This window comes from Malaclemys terrapin, chromosome 2 (genome assembly GCF_027887155.1).
Source record: "Malaclemys terrapin pileata isolate rMalTer1 chromosome 2, rMalTer1.hap1, whole genome shotgun sequence".
Taxonomy (NCBI): Eukaryota; Metazoa; Chordata; order Testudines; family Emydidae; genus Malaclemys; species Malaclemys terrapin.
In genome coordinates, this window is record NC_071506.1 from 227,065,114 (window position 1) to 227,083,797 (window position 18,684).

General features: G+C 45.1%; 1 protein-coding gene across 1 annotated transcript in view; it reads right to left on the reverse strand.

The window, feature by feature from the left end:
• The window catches only part of STK31 (serine/threonine kinase 31), a 102,195-nt gene extending 98,180 nt beyond the window's left edge, over positions 1–4,015 (reverse strand). Inside the window, exons 1-4 of the mRNA XM_054021080.1 lie at positions 3,979–4,015; positions 3,846–3,898; positions 1,734–1,832; positions 884–958 (exon numbers count right to left, since the gene is read on the reverse strand). Of these exons, the coding sequence (XP_053877055.1) occupies positions 884–958; positions 1,734–1,832; positions 3,846–3,898; positions 3,979–4,006 (255 nt within the window). The 5' untranslated portion in view covers positions 4,007–4,015. The remainder of the gene's footprint in view (positions 1–883; positions 959–1,733; positions 1,833–3,845; positions 3,899–3,978) is intronic.
• Between the last annotated feature and the right edge of the window lie 14,669 nt (positions 4,016–18,684).

Genomic DNA, 18,684 nt, shown 5'->3' on the forward strand with positions numbered 1-18,684 from the left:
GGGGGGCTTGAGGGCTCTGGGGTGGAGCTGGGAGTGAGGGGTTTGGGGTGCAGGAGGGTGCTCCAGGCTGGGATTGAGGGGTTCAGAGGGCTGGAAGGGGATCAGGTCTGGGGCAGGGGGGTGAGGGCTCTGGGGTGGGTCTAGGGTGACCAGACAGCAAGTGTGAAAAATCAGCACAGGGGCTGGGGGATAATGGAAGCCTATATAAGAAAAAGACCGAAAAATCGAGACATCTGGTGGGGCTGGGGTTGAGAGGTTTGCGGGGCAGGAGGGTGCTCTGGGCTGGGACCGAGGGGTTCAGAGGGCAGGAGTGGGATCAGTGCTAGGGCAGGGGACTGGGGCACAGGAGGAGGTCAGGGGTGCAGGCTCCAGGCAGTGCTTACCTCAAGCAGCTCCTGGAAGCAGCGGCATGTCCCCTCTCCAGCTCCTACGCGGAGACACAGCCAGACAGATCAGCGTGCTGCCCCGTCTGCAGGCATCACCCTGCTGCTCCCATTAGCCAGTAACTGCTGCCAATGGGAGCTACAGAGCCGGCACTTGGGGTGGCGAAATGTAGGGAATCCCCGGCTGCCCCTACACATCAGAGCGGGAGGGAGGACATGCTGCTGCTTCCGGGAGCTGCGCAGAGTGAGGCAAGCCCCCGCCCCCGCTACCCGGCGGGAGCTCGAGGGCCAGATTAAAAGGTCTGACGGGCCGGATGCGGCCCACGGGCCGTAGTTTGCCCACCTCTGCTTTAACATATGCCCCAAGCAAGTAACAACAGATTTAGACTTTTTTAGGCAACGATAAGCCTCAGAAGTATATTATTTTTTGTTTCCATATATTTGCTTTTAAAAGTGATTCATCAGTAAAGAACAATAATATCCTAAAATATATTTCCTACCTTTTCATCACTGATCACTTGCTGTACTTTGCATCTATACCAGCATTTATCTTCAGAAAAACATCCACCGTAGATCTGTAGTTCAGAAGAGAAAGTGGCATTCTGTAAGCATAAGTGCACCTCAAAATTATATACCACAGTCCATTAGAACACTTATTTTTCAACAGTTTGTAATCTGGATATTTGCACAATATTGAAACAGAGTGGCAGTCCACCTAACCCAGTATCCTGTCTCCTACGCCAGCATACGCTGGAGGCTTCAAAATATATAATCCTCAATACATCTAGTTATACAATACTATACTTTGAAGAAATGTTTTACCATGCTGCAAAACATGTTATGTATTGGATTCATGGAGCTTTTGCTATATGTGCCATGCTACACAGTTTTACTGAAAATAATAAATAACAATAATAATAGCTATGAAGAAGGTAAATGCCAACCACAATATCGTAGAGATTTCTGGATTTTATTTTTGTAATGAAATCAGAAAGGTGATCATAAGAATAATCTAATTTACCTGCACACATATGCAGTTCAGGAGATGAGGTAGTCTACTATGAAGCAAGTTACAGGTAAACCTAAGTAGCATATAAGTTTGTGCATGAATATAAACATATACATAAACACACGCCCTAGAAAATTTTCACTAGTACTCTATTTTACATTTTTTCCCCTGAATATCTGGGGTTTATTTTTTAGTTGAGAGAATAAAAGTCATATTACAATAATAGAATCAAGAAAACATCTAAGAAATCAGTTGTGTAGAATAAAGATTTTTACATATGTGTAAAAAAAAAAAAAATCACACACACACACACACACATACATACACACACACCCCTTTACCTTAGTAAAATCAGGATTGCCAAAAACTGAATTGGCCTGAGGACAAACTTCAGCCAGTGCATGACTTAATTTCAAGATGTCATTATTTCTACTCATGTTCTAAGAAGTAGAAGGGGAGAGTGAAAAGTGTTAGCTATCATTTGAAAGCCTTTAAACGTCTGTTGCAAAAACCAATAAATAAGTCAAAACATCTACTAATCCTGACACCATTGCACTGCCCTGACAACTTTCACCTTCCAAATTTTGAACTGTATATACAAGCTTGTTTGCAATTTCTGTCCAACACTGGAAAGCGACTTTCAGGGGTTAGGGAACATACACCTCTACCTCGATATAACGCTGTCCTCGGGAGCCAAAAAATCTTACCACGTTATAGGTGAAACCGCATTATATTGAACTTGCTTTGATCCACCGGAGTGTGCCGCCCCGCCCCACCCGGAGCACTGCTTTACCGCATTATATCCGAATTCCTGTTATATTGGGTCGCATTATATCGAGGTACTATGGTGAGATGTCATTCTAGCAGAAAATTGGTCTGAAAAAAATATTTACTTTAACAGCTTAAGTTTTTTTAGAGATTTTGTGAAAACTACAGTCATAAGAGATCTTGCAAAAAATGTGATTTAAAAACTCATATAATGCGAGCATTCATATATTTTTTGGAATATGTATGTAACACTCCTCTTCCAACATTATGGGAAAAGGCAACAACTTTTTTAATCTCGTTTTCTTACTTGTAAGAATAATTGTTTGGTTTGACTGATGTTAACAAGACCTTTTAATTGTATTTCGGTTTACCAAATTGTAAAAACCTATATCAACTACAGAAGATGAGACAACTATTATATTTTATTTTAAGTTCAAAGTGTAGAAAATCCAGAGTGTGGAGAGGGAGAGAAAAAAATTAGTGTAATAAAAATGACTCGCTTATACACTAAAAGAATAGTAGGGTACAGAATACTAGAAAAATTCTAGGATTAAGTTGCAGAAAGCATAAATTCAAATTCTAAAGAAAGAAATTATTACTAGTGATAGCTCTAATGATCTCCTTAGAAATTTATGCATTGACTGTTTTCTTATAAGTAGTTTAAATAAACTCATGTATCATGGGTCTGTGACTACATATACAATTAAGCCAATACAGTATTCTTAATTACTTAATTTCAAGTAATTAAAAAGGACACCATCAACATGATATCTAGTGAATTAAAAAAAAAAAGTTAAAAGCAGTTTCAGGTACCGTACCTGCCACTGAGTCCCCCTACCAATTTTGGATTTTACAATAATTTACTCTATTCTAAGTGTTGCTTTTCCTGCCACTGTGTGCCCACATGAGGAATTAGGGATATTTACTATATAAAGGAAAGTGAAACTAACCATAAACAAAGTCCTGTCAAATGCACAAAGTAAAAACAAGACAATCTGAATTTTTCCCCTAATTTTTCAGTTATCTTAAGTGTTACTTGTAACACCACATACCTGACAAAACACAGGCATCACCTACACCCCCAAAAGATAGCATGTCCATTGTTTAAAGTTATACAATATATGTACCTGGGGATGAGCAACACAGACCAAATTCTCATTAAAAGCCACAAAAAGTTACAGAAACCTCCAACCTGGTGTGCTGTTTCCCATTCTAACTTGAGAATCACAATAGATTTTTCAATTATTTTTGTTTTGTTAGAATGTTAAAGTTAGTCACGTTAAAAATTTAAAGGCCCTAAGGTCAATACTATTCCGGATCCAACATCGATAGTTCTAACATTCAAGCTTTTACGTAGGACCTACTGTACACTGAATAGAATAAGTCCATGCAAAATTTAAGTTGGCTGATGGTCAATAGTTTTCTAATCCAATTCAGAAGGCAATATGTGACTCCTGTTTATGTCAGTATTAAGCAACTGAACAGGTGGATGGAATATTTTAACCACATTGTTGGATGTTCAACTTTGGAACCTAAGGTAGTTTCTTTTTTACCCCAAGTCCCATTCATATACACAAAATTTTAAATGCCTAATGGGTAAGTACATCCCTGCCATTTTTGTGTGAAACTAGATTAAACAAACACCTTATTAGAGTATCTTATTCAAGAAGGTTTTTTTACATCACCTGTGCCCAAAATGTCACAGCATCTTCAACATGACAACCAACCACATCTTCAACTGGGAGGAAAAAAAAAATATTTTACATCAATTCTGAATTTCAGTGTTAACAAAGGAAACAATCTATTTTCCTTCAGTACCTTTATTGTATCCTGTGTTTTCATCCATTACGACAAATCCTGAAACATTACAAAACATCTGGAGTTAAACCTAATAGTAGAAATTAAGGAACGTAATAATTCACCGAGTGGGGTCCTGGTCCTGTACTGAGCTCTGCATATTGTGGCCTTGATTTGAATCTGCAGACACCCATAAAATATTTCAGAACTTCTGTGAAAACTGCTTCAGTATATGTGTAGATTAAAAGCAAAGCCTTGTTACCTTTAATGACACTGAATTCTGAAACTATGCACTATTATCAAATGTTTCATTAACCGTTATTTTTGTTACCCCACTTCTCTCACCTTCACCAACCCTCCCCCCCCCTTTTTTTTTGGTCTCATCCATTTAGTAGATCTTGTTTTTGAGACTGTATGGGATTTGGGGAAGGGGCAGTCATTTAATATGTCTGTACAGCATCTAGCACAATGGAGCTCTGACTTGGTGGAGGCCTCCAGGCACTATCACAATACAAATATGGTAAGATTTTGCACCAATTTCAAAAGATGTGAAAAATGTGACTTTAACGCTCTTTTAAAACACGGATTTAAATACTTTTATCCTCTTTATATTGAATGTGATTCCTCTGTATATTCAGGAATTGGTGAGGACTTCTTTCCTAACAGTCTCATACTTTCCACTGGAGAAGCATGGTTTCTCTTATTTTTTTGAATGGAGCTGAAATTAATACAATTTTTTTTTTGTTAAAGCCTTAACTGAGACGGCAATCTTATTAAATCTTTTTCACCTGCACCAGCAATTAAAAGTGTCATTATGCCAAGAAAAATGACAATGTAACAGTAGTATTCTTGCTCAACAGATCTACTACCTGTGTACATTCACAATCATATCTGCTTACCCAGCCAAAAATTAAGTCCTATGTATTGGATCTATATTACTGGTGATGCAGGAACCAGAAAGAGCCAGACTTAGTTTTCAGATTCTAGTTTAAGTTTGCAGAGTTTCTAGTTTAGACAAATAACCACTTTACTAGTAAAATCAATCTGGAATTCAGAGACATGCATGGAGCCACACAATGCCATTTTCCAGTCTCTTTTCAAATTATAAATGCAATTTAATTACACTGTAGATCTGGAAATAGAATCTGTCCACTAAATAGTGCGATCAAAACCAACAAAGGAAGGAGAGGACATTTTTCCTAAAGACATCAAAATTAATAGTGGTGCCATTCTCCTCCCATCCCCCCCAATATATATGGGAAAGCAGAGGGCTTCTTTAGAAGAACTGTATTTAATAACCTGGAAGATTTTTCCCTGAGTAGAATTGTATGAATACAGTTTAGGATAGCCTAATAGCATCTAAATGTTACCATCAAATCTACAACTGTGTGTAAAGAGGGCATACATATTTTAAGCATAGCCATACGGAAACAACAGCTTTGTACTGTACTTCTAATCTAGATGGCAAAATAGCAGCTTCCCCAGAGACAATCCTGCTTTACCTAAATTGTTGCTAGTATAGGTACAACTGTAGCATAGAAAAAGTATAATACAATCTTCAAGAGATCCCATCAGTAAAGAATTGTCTGTTCATTTTAATAGTCCTAAACCACTGCCTCAACTGCCAACTTCCAGAAAATATGTTAAAGTGTCTGATCATTAATCCGCATTTCAACTTTTTCCTGTTGGGCCTTCATCTGACTATGGCAGCTCCACCAACACAAGCTCCTAACTTACTTCGCATGGTTTACAGCAATGCAGTTTACCATGATTTGAAACCAACTGGTTTTTACATGGAGTTCCTCTAGCTGCCCTTACTGGAAAGGGCCCCTGCAACCTGGTTTTTAAGCTGTGAACCCAAGCTGCTGTGAGCATTTAGTGGGAGGGGATCCTGGCGATCCGTGGCCTCTTGCAGGTAGGGTGACCAGACAGCAAATGTGAAAAATCAGGATGGGGATGGGGGGGGGGGGGTAATAAGAGCCTATATAAGAAAAAGACCCCAAAATCGGGACATCTGGTCACCCTACTTGCAGGGGGCCTGACTCCCAGTACTCATGCAAGAGGAATTGCAAAACGCCGTCCCCGCAGCTGCCCTTCACACCAATCCCTGGGGCGCACCAAACCAAGCGGGCGCAGGCCAACGGGAGGAAGCATAAGCTGGCCTTAGACCACTCCTGCCCCGCCACATATTGCACCCGATCCCCGGCGACAGCGGCCAGGATTAACCCGGGCAGCGCAGCACCGGTCGCGGGAGCGAGGCGCCAGACCGAGGCTGCAGCTCTCGAATCCGGGGAGGGGCGACGGTTACCCGCAGCGAGTGCAAGTCCCCCTCCCCCGCGCACGTGCTGCAGCCTCCAGAGGCAGCAGGGCCGAGAGAAGCACGCGAGCCCGCCTACCCGTCAAGTTAGGGCGAGACCGCGCCACTCCCCGCTCTGCGCATGCGCACGGAAACCCGACCGCGCCGGTGCCCGCTCGCACGAGGCGCGTGAAGCGGCGCGCGCTGGGCCTGAGATGCTGACAAGCCTGGCGCAGCTGCGAGGCAGGCGGCGAGTTCGGCTTGCTGCCGTCAGCTGCTCGGCGCCTCTGCCTCCGGCCTCAGCGAGGGCTGCGCTAGCAGGGGCGAGGGGCAGAGAGGAGGGGGCGGCTTCACGTCCCTGTCAACACATGAATTTGATTCAGAAACAGAACAAATATCTAGCACGAGGCCCTGCCTGGTGGTTATCCCCCCCCCCCCCAACACTGCTGCCCCACATCACCTTGGCCAGGGCCGGCTCTAGGCACCAGCGCTCCAAGCATGTGCTTGGGGCAGCACTTTCCAAGGGGCGGCACTCCGCCCCCCCCCTTTTTTTTTTTTTTTGTGCTTGGAGCAGCAAAAAGCCAGGAGCCAGCCCTGGCCAGAGCCTTGCCGCTGGAGAGCCAGAGCATCGTCCCCTGGAGCTGAGCCCGGGCTCCGTGAGGAGCCGCGGAGGAGGGATCCTGCTGCCGCCACCGCTGCTGCTCTGAGTCTCCCTAGGGCAGTGTGGCGTTTCCCCGCCCAAGTGGGCTGGGCAGGAGGCGCAGATCTCGGCTTGCACGCTGATGGGGCAAGCGGCTGAGCAGCCCAAGCTGTCGGGGAGCTGCCCCCGGACCCAGCCCACCGCACACCTCCCCCACCTCAGCCCTGCGTTGCTTGCCCCGGGTCCCCACAGCGCCAGGGGTGGGGAGAGGCAGAGCCCGGCTCCGAGTGGGGCAGTGGGGACCCCTGCGGCTCGGGCACCTGGGGGTCAGTGTCCGTCCTCTCGGCCCTGCCTGCCCGGGGCTGGGGAAGCAGCTGTCAGCGCCTGCCCCTCTCAGCCCTTGCACCCCCCATCCCTCTCGCAGCCTCTTCACTTGTACCTCCCCCCATCGCTCCTTCATCGCACCCCTTCCCCTTGTACTCTCCCTTCACCTGCTCCTCTCCCCTTGTACCCTCTCCCAGCCCTCTCCTCCTGCACCTCCCCCTTCCCCTACACCTCTTCTCCCGCAACCCTCCTGATTCATAGATTCATAGATTATAGGACTGGAAGGGACCTCGAGAGGTCATCGAGTCCAGTCCCCTGCCCGCATGGCAGGACCAAATACTGTCTAGACCATCCCTGATAGACATTTATCTAACCTACTCTTAAATATCTCCAGAGACGGAGATTCCACAACCTCCCTAGGCAATTTGTTCCAGTGTTTAACCACCCTGACAGTTAGGAACTTTTTCCTAATGTCCAACCTAGACCTCCCTTGCTGCAGTTTAAACCCATTGTTTCTGGTTCTATCCTTAGAGGCTAAGGTGAACAAGTTCTCTCCCTCCTCCTTATGACACCCTATTAGATACCTGAAAACTGCTATCATGTCCCCTCTCAGTCTTCTCTTTTCCAAACTAAACAAACCCAGTTCTTTCAGCCTTCCTTCATAGGTCATGTTCTCAAGACCTTTAATCATTCTTGTTGCTCTTCTTTGGACCCTTTCCAATTTCTCCACATCTTTTTTAAAATGCGGCGCCCAGAACTGGACACAATACTCCAGCTGAGGCCTAACCAGAGCAGAGTAGAGCGGAAGAAGGACTTCTCGTGTCTTGCTCACAACACACCTGTTAATGCATCCCAGAATCATGTTTGCTTTTTTTGCAACAGCATCACACTGTTGACTCATATTTAGCTTGTGGTCCACTATAACCCCTAGATCCCTTTCTGCCGTACTCCTTCCTAGACAGTCTTTTCCCATTCTGTATGTGTGAAATTGATTTTTCCTTCCTAAGTGGAGCACTTTGCATTTGTCTTTGTTAAACTTCATCCTGTTTACCTCAGCCCATTTCTCCAATTTGTCCAGATCATTTTGAATTATGACCCTGTCCTCCAAAGCAGTTGCAATCCCTCCCAGTTTGGTATCATCCGCAAACTTAATAAGCGTACTTTCTATGCCAATATCTAAGTCGTTGATGAAGATATTGAACAGAGCCGGTCCCAAAACAGACCCCTGCGGAACCCCACTCGTTACGCCTTTCCAGCAGGATTGGGAACCATTAATAACAACTCTCTGAGTACGGTTATCCAGCCAGTTATGCACCCACCTTATAGTAGCCCCATCTAATTTGTATTTGCCTAAGAATATCATGCGAGACCGTATCAAATGCCTTACTAAAGTCTAGGTATACCACATCCACCGCTTCACCCTTATCCACAAGGCTCGTTATCCTATCAAAGAAAGCTATCAGATTGGTTTGACATGATTTGTTCTTCACAAATCCATGCTGGCTGTTCCCTATCACCTTACCACCTTCCAAGTGTTTGCAGATGATTTCCTTAATTACTTGCTCCATTATCTTCCCTGGCACAGAAGTTAAACTAACTGGTCTGTAGTTACCTGGGTTGTTTTTATTTCCCTTTTTATAGATGGGCACTATATTTGCCCTTTTCCAGTCTTCTGGAATCTCTCCTGTCTCCCATGACTTTCCAAAGATAATAGCTAGAGGCTCAGATACCTCCTCTATTAGCTCCTTGAGTATTCTAGGATGCATTTCATCAGGCCCGGGTGACTTGCAGGCATCTAACTTTTCTAAGTGATTTTTAACTTGTTCTTTTTTTATTTTATCCGCTAAACCTACCCCCTTCCCATTAGCATTCACTATGTTAGGCATTCCTTCAGACTTCTCGGTGAAGACCGAAACAAAGAAGTCATTAAGCATCTCTGCCATTTCCAAGTTTCCTGTTACTGTTTCTCCCTCTTCACTAAGCAGTGGGCCTACCCTGTCTTTGGTCTTCCTCTTGCTTCTAATGTATTGATAAAAAGTCTTCTTGTTTCCTTTTATTCCCGTAGCTAGTTTGAGCTCATTTTGTGCCTTTGCCTTTCTAATCTTGCCCCTGCATTCCTGTGTTGTTTGCCTATATTCATCCTTTGTAATCTGTCCTAGTTTCCATTTTTTATATGACTCCTTTTTATTTTTTAGATCGTGCAAGATCTCGTGGTTAAGCCAAGGTGGTCTTTTGCCACATTTTCTATCTTTCCTAACCAGCGGAATAGCTTGCTTTTGGGCCCTTAATAGCGTCCCTTTGAAAAACTGCCAACTCTCCTCAGTTGTTTTTCCCCTCAGTCTTGATTCCCATGGGACCTTACCCATCAGCTCTCTGAGCTTCCCAAAATCTGCCTTCCTGAAATCCATTGTCTCTATTTTGCTGTTCTCCCTTCTACCCTTCCTTAGAATTGCAAACTCTATGATTTCATGATCACTTTCACCCAGGCTGCCTTCTACTTTCACATTCTCAACGAGTTCCTCCCTATTTGTTAAAATCAAGTCTAGAACAGCTTCCCCCCTAGTAGCTTTTTCAACCTTCTGAAATAAAAAGTTGTCTCCAATGCAGTCCAAGAATTTGTTGGATAGTCTGTGCCCGGTAGTGTTATTTTCCCAACATATATCCGGATAGTTGAAGTCCCCCATCACCACCAAATCTTGGGCTTTGGATGATTTTGTTAGTTGCTTGAAAAAAGCCTCATCCACCTCTTCCACCTGGTTAGGTGGCCTGTAGTAGACTCCTAGCATGACATCTCCCTTGTTTTTTGCCCCTTTAAGCCTAACCCAGAGACTCTCAACACTTCCGTCTCCTATGTCCATCTCTACCTGAGTCCAAGTGTGTACATTTTTAATATATAAGGCAACACCTCCTCCCTTTTTCCCCTGTCTATCCTTCCTGAGCAAGCTGTACCCATCCACACCAACATTCCAATCATGTGTATTATCCCACCAAGTTTCAGTGATGCCAACAATGTCATAGTTGTATTTATTTATTAGCACTTCCAGTTCTTCCTGCTTATTCCCCATACTTCTCGCATTTGTATATAGGCATCTAAGATACTGGTTTGATCTTTCCTCCCAGTTTTGTCCTGACTCTCCTTTCTCTCTGCCAATATAGCCCACACTCCCTCTCATTTCCGACCCATCTCCCCGGTCTCCATGTTCCCCACTTACCTGTGGGCTTTGCTCACCTGTCCCCGTCGAACCTAGTTTAAAGCCCTCCTCACTAGGTTAGCCAGTCTGTGTCCGAATAGGGTCTTTCCTCTCCTCGAAAGGTGAACGCCATCTCTGCCTAGCAGTCCTTCCTCGAATAGCATCCCGTGGTCTAGGAAGCCAAAGCCCTCCTGGCGACACCATCTTCGCAGCCAGGCATTCACCTCCATGATGCATCTGTCTCTGCCTGGGCCCCTACCTTTGACAGGAAGAATTGAAGAGAATACCACCTGCGCTCCAAACTCCTTCACCCGTACTCCCAGAGCCCTGTAGTCACTCTTGATCCGCTCAATGTCACACCGCGCAGTATCATTTGTGCCCACATGGATGAGTAGCATGGGGTAGTAGTCAGAGGGCTGGATAATCCTCGACAATGCCTCCGTAACGTCTCGGATACGGGCCCCCGGCAGGCAGCATACCTCCCGAGATGAGATGTCAGGGCGACAGATGGGCGCCTCCGTCCCCCTCAGCAGAGAGTCTCCGACCACCACTACCCTACGTTTCCTATTCACAGTGGTGGCAGCAGACTTTCCAGCCTTAGGGGTACGAGGCTTCTCCTCCTTTACTGTAGGGAGTGATTCCTTCTTTCCTGTGTCAAGAACAGCATAACGGTTACCTATAACCACGGCAGGAGGGTTCGGAGCAAGGGTGGAGCACTGCCTGCTGCCAGAAGTAACCAGCTGCCAGTGTCCACCCTGAGCCATCTCCTCCTCCACCAGTGGTGTATCAGCAGTCCTGCGTACTGGGACAGCTACCTCAGCTGTCTCCACATGGACACTGTCGAGGAATTGCTCATGGATACGGATGCTCCTCAACCTAGCCACCTCCTCCTGTAGCTCTCCCACCTGCTGCCTGAGAGATTCCACCAGCAGGCACCTCTCACATTGGATGGTCCCCCCAGCCTGGATATCAGTAAGTGGAAATTGCAAGTTACAGTCTTTGCAAAACCACACCAGGATCTGGGTAGAGGCATCCATGCTTAGGCACTCTGTCTGGCTACAGGCACAGGTGGAGGAGACAGTAGCAGTGCTGGCACAGGTGTTGCGGGTCTTCCTAACCATCGTAAGGCTCCCTCTGTCAAACTCCCGTCTGCAGCCCCCTGTCAGCCCAAAAGGGTGCTGTATTGCTCCTCCTTCACCTGGAGAACTCCCTTGCGAAACTCCCTGTTAGCAGCCCCTGATACCCCCTCTCCTCCTCCACCCTCCTCTGTGAGTACATCACACCCCGCTTCTCTGCCAGTGTAGAGCCCCCAAGCACCCCCACACCCACTCCTCTGCCTGAACCCTTTTTACTAGATCCCCATCCCTTTCTGGGTACAGGGTTTGAGGGTTAGTCCCTATGCCTTCCATGTGCATTTGGAGCACTAAAGATGGGGTGACGGGGGGTGGGGACAAGATTTATACTGCCTTGCGCTCATGATCATGAGAGATCAAATGTAAGTGCCATGTTTACGTTGTGCATGTTTTTGTGAAAAATACAGCAGTTTTTTACTGGACCAGAAGAACAACTGCTGCTAGTAGACAGAAACGTTATCTCCTCTTCAGGGAGACAACAGGCTTTTTCTTTTCTCTTTTGGTCCTTCCCCCACTCCCTGCTTCTACCACCATAAACCAAAACTGTGCTTCATGTAACTACCACAGCTGTGCCAATTATTCACCATATTAATTTGCTGGTACATTGTATCCAGCTCCACTTCCCTTTGATTGCAAGCCCTTCAGGAAAGGGATTGTTTCTTTTCTATGTTTGTACAGCACTCAGCACAGAGAGCACAACCATAACATAAATATTAACTGTAACTACCCTATTAAAAGTTCCCACCACCACCTATGTTCTCACACAATTAACTTTTATTTTAAAAGACAAATATTAAGACTCACACCTCAGAAATTCATCACTATCTTAACATGTCTCATCCTGATTGCATACAGGAAAAGAACCCCTGGACAGTACTGTAACAGAAGAGCATGGAAATCTCTAATCATGTAAAAACTCAGATGACCAGACAACAGGACCTAATACAGGCTGATGATTTAGTTCCCATTTTTGGAATATGAATAAAATAACAGAAGCAGTCAGACTCCTAGATAAATAAAAGTTTCTTGTACATTCTTGTCCAGATAACATATTAATGTGTGTTGCTCCTATCTCTGATTTCTCTTGTACTAGCTGTGAAATAATTATTTTATACACTTAGTTGATTTACAATTGTGCTGCTTTGTTATCGTCTACCATTTTTTAAAATAATTAACATTAAAAAAAGGATGGACAGGCACTAGTAAGTCTGAAATCAGTTAGTGCAGAATATGGGAGGCTCTGTGGTTCCTGAATTCTGACGATGGCTTTTTAAGTTGTGGCTATATGCTAGAAGATGACCTACCTAAAATAGGTTGTCCTGTTCCACAGCCAGTGTCTGCATACAGCTATCCAGCACATGTGCTTTGGCAGGCTATGGATATTTTTTAGTGGAAAAGACCCCATTGCTAGCATGGCTGTACTGATTTGTTTAAAAACGGGTCCCTTAGTCACACTTTATATCAGGGGTCGGCAATCTTTCAGAAGTGGTGTGCTGAGTCTTCATTTATTCACTCTAATTTAAGGTTTCGCATGCCAGTAATACATTTTAACCTTTTTAGAAGGTCTCTTTCTATAAGTCTATAATATATAATTAAACTATTATTGTTTGTAAAGTAAATAACGTTTTTAAAATGTTTAAGAAACTTCATTTAAAATTAAATTAAAATGCAGTGGCCAGAACCCGGGCAGTGTGAGTGCCGCTGAAAATCAGCTCGCGTGCCGCCTTTGGCATGCATGCCATAGGTTGCCTACCCCTGCTTTATACATATAGATACATGATAAGGTCTTTGAAATTAAACTACTGGAATTCAATCTTGTATTGAACAATGTTCTAGCAATGATGTAAAATTTAGAACTCTATTTCTATCCTACCAAACAATCTCTTCCAAGCAACCAGAGTTATTTTTCAGATGAGACATTCCAGGAACTCTAAACACACATAGACCCCAATTCCCCAAACAATTACACATGCACAACTTGCCTTTACAAATGGACAGTGTAAATTAAAAAAAAAATTATGACTAGATATCTCTACTTGAGGTACGATTGCATACTTATTCATCCTACATTTTTAAAAAATCCCTGAGATAAGAGCTTTTGGAGTGTGAATAGTTACATATATTTGTTAAAAGTCATCAAAGCAGTGGTGGTTTTACCCTATTTATAGCATAATAAAGGCAAAAGTTTTTATTTTATTAACAAGAAAACTATTTGAAAAGTATTCTTCAGGGCTGATTAAGGGCTGTGAAATGTATTGCATAGCACCACTCCAGGATAGCAAGTCACCTCTCCCACTCCAGATTCCTTTGAATTAGTCACAAACTTTTAAGAAGTCCAGCTGAATAACAGAGGAATTCACAATAGTACATTAAAATTAGTACATTAAAATGCCTATAAAGAACTCATGTAGCTGGTCCGGCAACTTCGCAGTGTGCTGGGTGAGTTCCAATGAGACTAAGGGCATGTCTACACAACAAATTTAAGTCAACTTAAGTTATGTTGACGTGAAGCCACCAATATAATTAAACCACTGGTGCATGTGCACACTATGCTCCTTGTGTCGGTGAACCACATCCACATTAGCTGCACTTAAGAACGTAAGAACAGCCATACTGGGTCAGACCAAAGGTCCATCTTGCCCAGTATCCTGTCTTCCAACAGTGGCCAATGCCAGGTGCCCCAGAGAGAATGAACAGAACAGGTAATCATCAAGTGATCCATCCTCTGTTGCCCATTGCCAGCTTCTGGCAAACAGAGGTTAGGGACACCATCCCTGACCATCCTGGCTATTAGCCATTGATAGACCTATCTTCCATGAACTTATCTAGTTCTTTTTTGAACCCTGTTATAGTTTTGTCCTTTGCAACATCCTCTGGCAAGGAGTTCTACAGGTTGACTCTGCGTTGTGTGAAAAAATATTTCCTTTTGTTTGTTTTAAACATGCTGCCTATTAATTTCATTGGTGACTCCTAGTTCTTGTGTTATGAGAAGGAGTAAATAACACTTCCTTATTTACTTTCTCCACACCAGTTATGATTTTATAGACCTCTATCATATCCAGGGCCGGCTCCAGGCACCAGCCCAGCAAGCAGGTGCTTGGGGCGGCCAACGGAGAGGGGCGGCATGTCCGGCTCTTGTGCAGCAATTCGGCGGCAGGTCCCTCACTCCCTCTGGGAGCGAAGGACCCGCCGCCGAAGACTGAAGCGGCGGTGGTAGAGCAGATCGCGATCGCGGCTTTTTTTTGTTTGTTTGTTTTTTCTTTTTGCTGCTTGGGGCGGCAAAAATTCTGAAGCCAGCCCTGATCATATCCCCCCTTAGTCATCTCTTTTCCAAGCTCAAAAGTCTTATTAATCTTTCCTCATATGGAAGCCGTTCCATACCCCTAATCATTTTTGTTGTCTTTTTCTGAACCTTTTCCAAGTCCAATATACCTTTTTTGAGATGGGGCAACCACATCTGCACGCAGTAATCAAGATGTGGGTATACTATGGATTTATATAGAGGCAATATGATATTTTCTATTTTATTTTCTCTCTCTTTCTTAATGATTCCCAACATTCTGTTCACTTTTTTGACTGACCCTGCACATTGAGTGGATGTTTTTACAGAACTATCCACAATGACTCCAAAATCTCTTTCTTGAGTGGTAACAGATAATTTAGACCCCATAATTTTATATGTATAGTTGAGATTATGTTTTCCAATGTGCATTCCTTTGCATTTATCAACACTGAATTTCATCTGCCATTTTGTTGCCCAGTCCCAAGTTTTGAGAGATCCTTTTATAGCTCTTCACAGTCTGCTTGGGACTTAACTATCTTGAGTAGTTTTGTATTATCTGCAAATTTTGCCACCTCACTGTTTACCCCTTTTTTTCAGATCGTTTATGAATATGTTAAATAGGACTGGGCCCAGTATTGACCCCTAACAGTCACCACTATTTACCTCTCTCCTTTCTGAAAACTGACCATTTATTCCTACTCTTTGTTCCCTATCTTTTAACCAGTTACCAATCCATGAGAGAACCTCCCCTCTTATCCCATGACAGCTTACTTTGCTTAAGAGCCTTTGGTGAGGGACCTTGTTAAAGGCTTTCTGAAAATCTAAGTATACTATATCCACAGGATCCCACTTGTCAACATGCTTGTTGCCCCTCAAATAATTCTATTAGATTGGTGAGGCATTATTTCCCTTTACAAAAATCATGTTGACTCTTTCCCAACAAGTTATGTTCATATATGTGTCTGACAATTTTGTTCTTTACTATAGTTTCAACCAGTTTATCCAATACTGAAGTCAGGCTTACCAGCCTGTAATTTCTGGGATCACCTCTGGGGCCCTTTTTAAAAATTGGCGTCACATTAGCTATGCTTTATAACGTAACTTGATTCGACACAGAGAACAGTGCACCATGGGTAGCTATCCCACTGTGCAACTGGCCATCATCTGTTGCCGGGTGTTCTGGGCAGGGTTTGCAATGACTCATGGGAGCAGGCTCAGTGTCCCCTGATGCAGCTTTCGCCATCCCATCATTCCATGGGCTTCCTAGTACATTTCACATCGCTTTTCGACAGCCCCGGTAAACTGCCCACCCGCCATCTCTGTCAGAAAGCATGGATCCTGCACTGCTCTCCAGTATTGTGTTGAGCATTACAAACACAACACACCTGATCCTACAGTATTTCATGATCTGAAACTGTAATAATGATAACACCATGATGTCCTGCTGTGTGCCATGAACAGAAACAATTCAAGATTGCTGTTGGTATTCACGGAGCAGCTGCACACAGTGGACCTCAGTATTGGGCTTGAGAAACAAGCACTGAGTGGTGGGATCGCACGGTTATGCAAGTATGGGATGACTAGCAGTGGCTACAGAACTTTTGTATGCGGAAAGCCACCTTCCTGGAACCGTGTGTGGCACTCACCCCAGCCCTCCGGCACTGGGACACCAAAATGAGAGCAGCACTAACAGTGGAGAAGTGAGTGGCGATCGCTGTGTGGAAGCTGGCAACACCAGACTGCTACTGATCAGTTGTGAATCAGTTTGGAGTAAGTTTCAGAGTAACAGCCGTGTTAGTCTGTATCCGCAAAAAGAAGAACAGGAGTACTTGTGGCACCTTAGAGACTAACAAATTTATAGAGCATAAGCTTTCGTGGACTACAGCCCACTTCTTCGGAGTAAGGAAATCCACCATTGATGTTGTAATGATGCAAGTGTGCAGGGCCATTAATCTTCTCTTGCTATGAAGGACTGTGACTCTGGGCAACGTGCGTGAAATAGTGGATGGTTTTGCAGCAATGGGATTCCCTAACTGCGGTGGGGCGATAGATGGCATACATATCCCCATCAATGAAGGGGGATATGTTGCAACAGAATGCATCAACAGAAAGGGCTACTTTTCTATGGTTTTCCAAGCACTAGTGGATCATCAGGGTCATTTCACCGACATCAACGCAGGGAAGGTGCATGACACATGCATCTTTAGGAACACAGGTCTGTACAGAAAGCTGCAAGCAGGGACTTTCTTTCCAGACCAGAGGATTACCACTGGGGATGTAGAAATTCCAATAGTGATCCTGGGAGACACAGCCTATCCCTTGCCCCCATGGCTCCTAAAGCCTTACACCAGCCACCTTCACAGCAGCAAGGAGCGGTTCAACACTAGGCTCAGCAGGTGCAGAATTGCTGTTGAATGTGCCTTTGGCCGCTTAAAGGGGTGCTGGTGCTGTCTCCTCAGCAAGTTAGACCTCAGTGAGGAAAATATCCCCATGGTTATAGCTGCCTGCTGTGCCCTTCAAAATATATATGAATCAAAGGGGGAGAAGTTTCCTTAGGGGTGGAGCTTGGGAGTGGAGTGGCTGTCTGCTGCTTTTGAGAAACCAGATACGAGGGCTGTAAGAGGGGCTCTATGGAGAGCTATTCGGATCAGGGAGGCTTTGAAGGAACATTTTAACAGAGAGCCACAGTAACGTGTACTGCGGTAATGTGTTTACCCTTTTTTTTTTAACCTTGGTATGAACCTTGTAACGATTATTGTGTGTGCATCATGCGCCGCGAGTTGTATGGTCCTGTGGTGCCCATGCTCCACCAATATGAGAGCACGGGGGCCCGACACCACCAAAGTTTGGGGCCAGGTCTCTCACCTGGCCCCGCCTGCTGCCCCTGCATACCTCCCCCGGAGCATCCCCCCAACACCGCCTGCCGCCCCCAGGAGATTTAAAATAGCTCAGGGCTGCTGCTACCACCACCAGCAGCGCAGCGGGGCTAAAGCAGCTTCCTGCCCGCCCACTCCGCTTCTGGAAACGTCTGGCACGTCCCTGCAGCCCCTGCGGGGCAGGGGGCAGTTTATCTGCATACTGTCCCCGCCCCCAGTGCTGACTCTGCCAACTGTGCCCAATGGGAGCTGCAGGGGCGGTGCCTGCAGGCAGCAGCGTGCAGACTCCCCTTCATCCCCCTGCCTAGGAGCTGCTACCAGAGTGGGGTGCGGGTCACTTTCGGGAGCTGCCTGAGGTAAGCACTGCACCCTTCACCCTCTCCTGCACTCCAACCCCTTGCCCCAGCCCAGACCCCACACCCAAACTCCTTCCCAGAGCCCATCCCCCGCACTCCCTCCCGCACCCCAACTGCCTGCCCCAGCCCAGAGCCCGTACCCTACACCCTAATTCCCTCCCAGAGCCCGCACCCTCTCCTGAACCCGTCCCCACCCCACCCCAGCCCAGAGCCCACACCTCAACTCCCTCCAAGAGCCCATTCCCTGCACCCGCTCCTGCATCCCAACTCTCTGCCTCAGCCCAGAGCCCACACCCAATGTAACTTGTGTCAATCAAAGTTTGTAGTATAGACAGGGCCTTACAAAGAGCTCTTCTTCAGGTCTGTGAAAGGTACTCAGAATGTCAAAGCTGGATACAAAGCGGAACAGATTGTTTAGCCTAAATAGGTAACACATATTATAAGAAACCACTCAAGGTGAAGTGGCCAGTTAACACCTCTGCAGCCATAGGACAAAAAAAGGGTGTGTTAGGGGAGTTAGTGGCTTACAGTGTTGTAATAAGCCATAAATCCAGTGTTTTTATTAAATCTATGATTTTTAGTGTCTCGTAGAATTATTAATTTAAGCTTCCAGGCTCGTCTTTTGAAG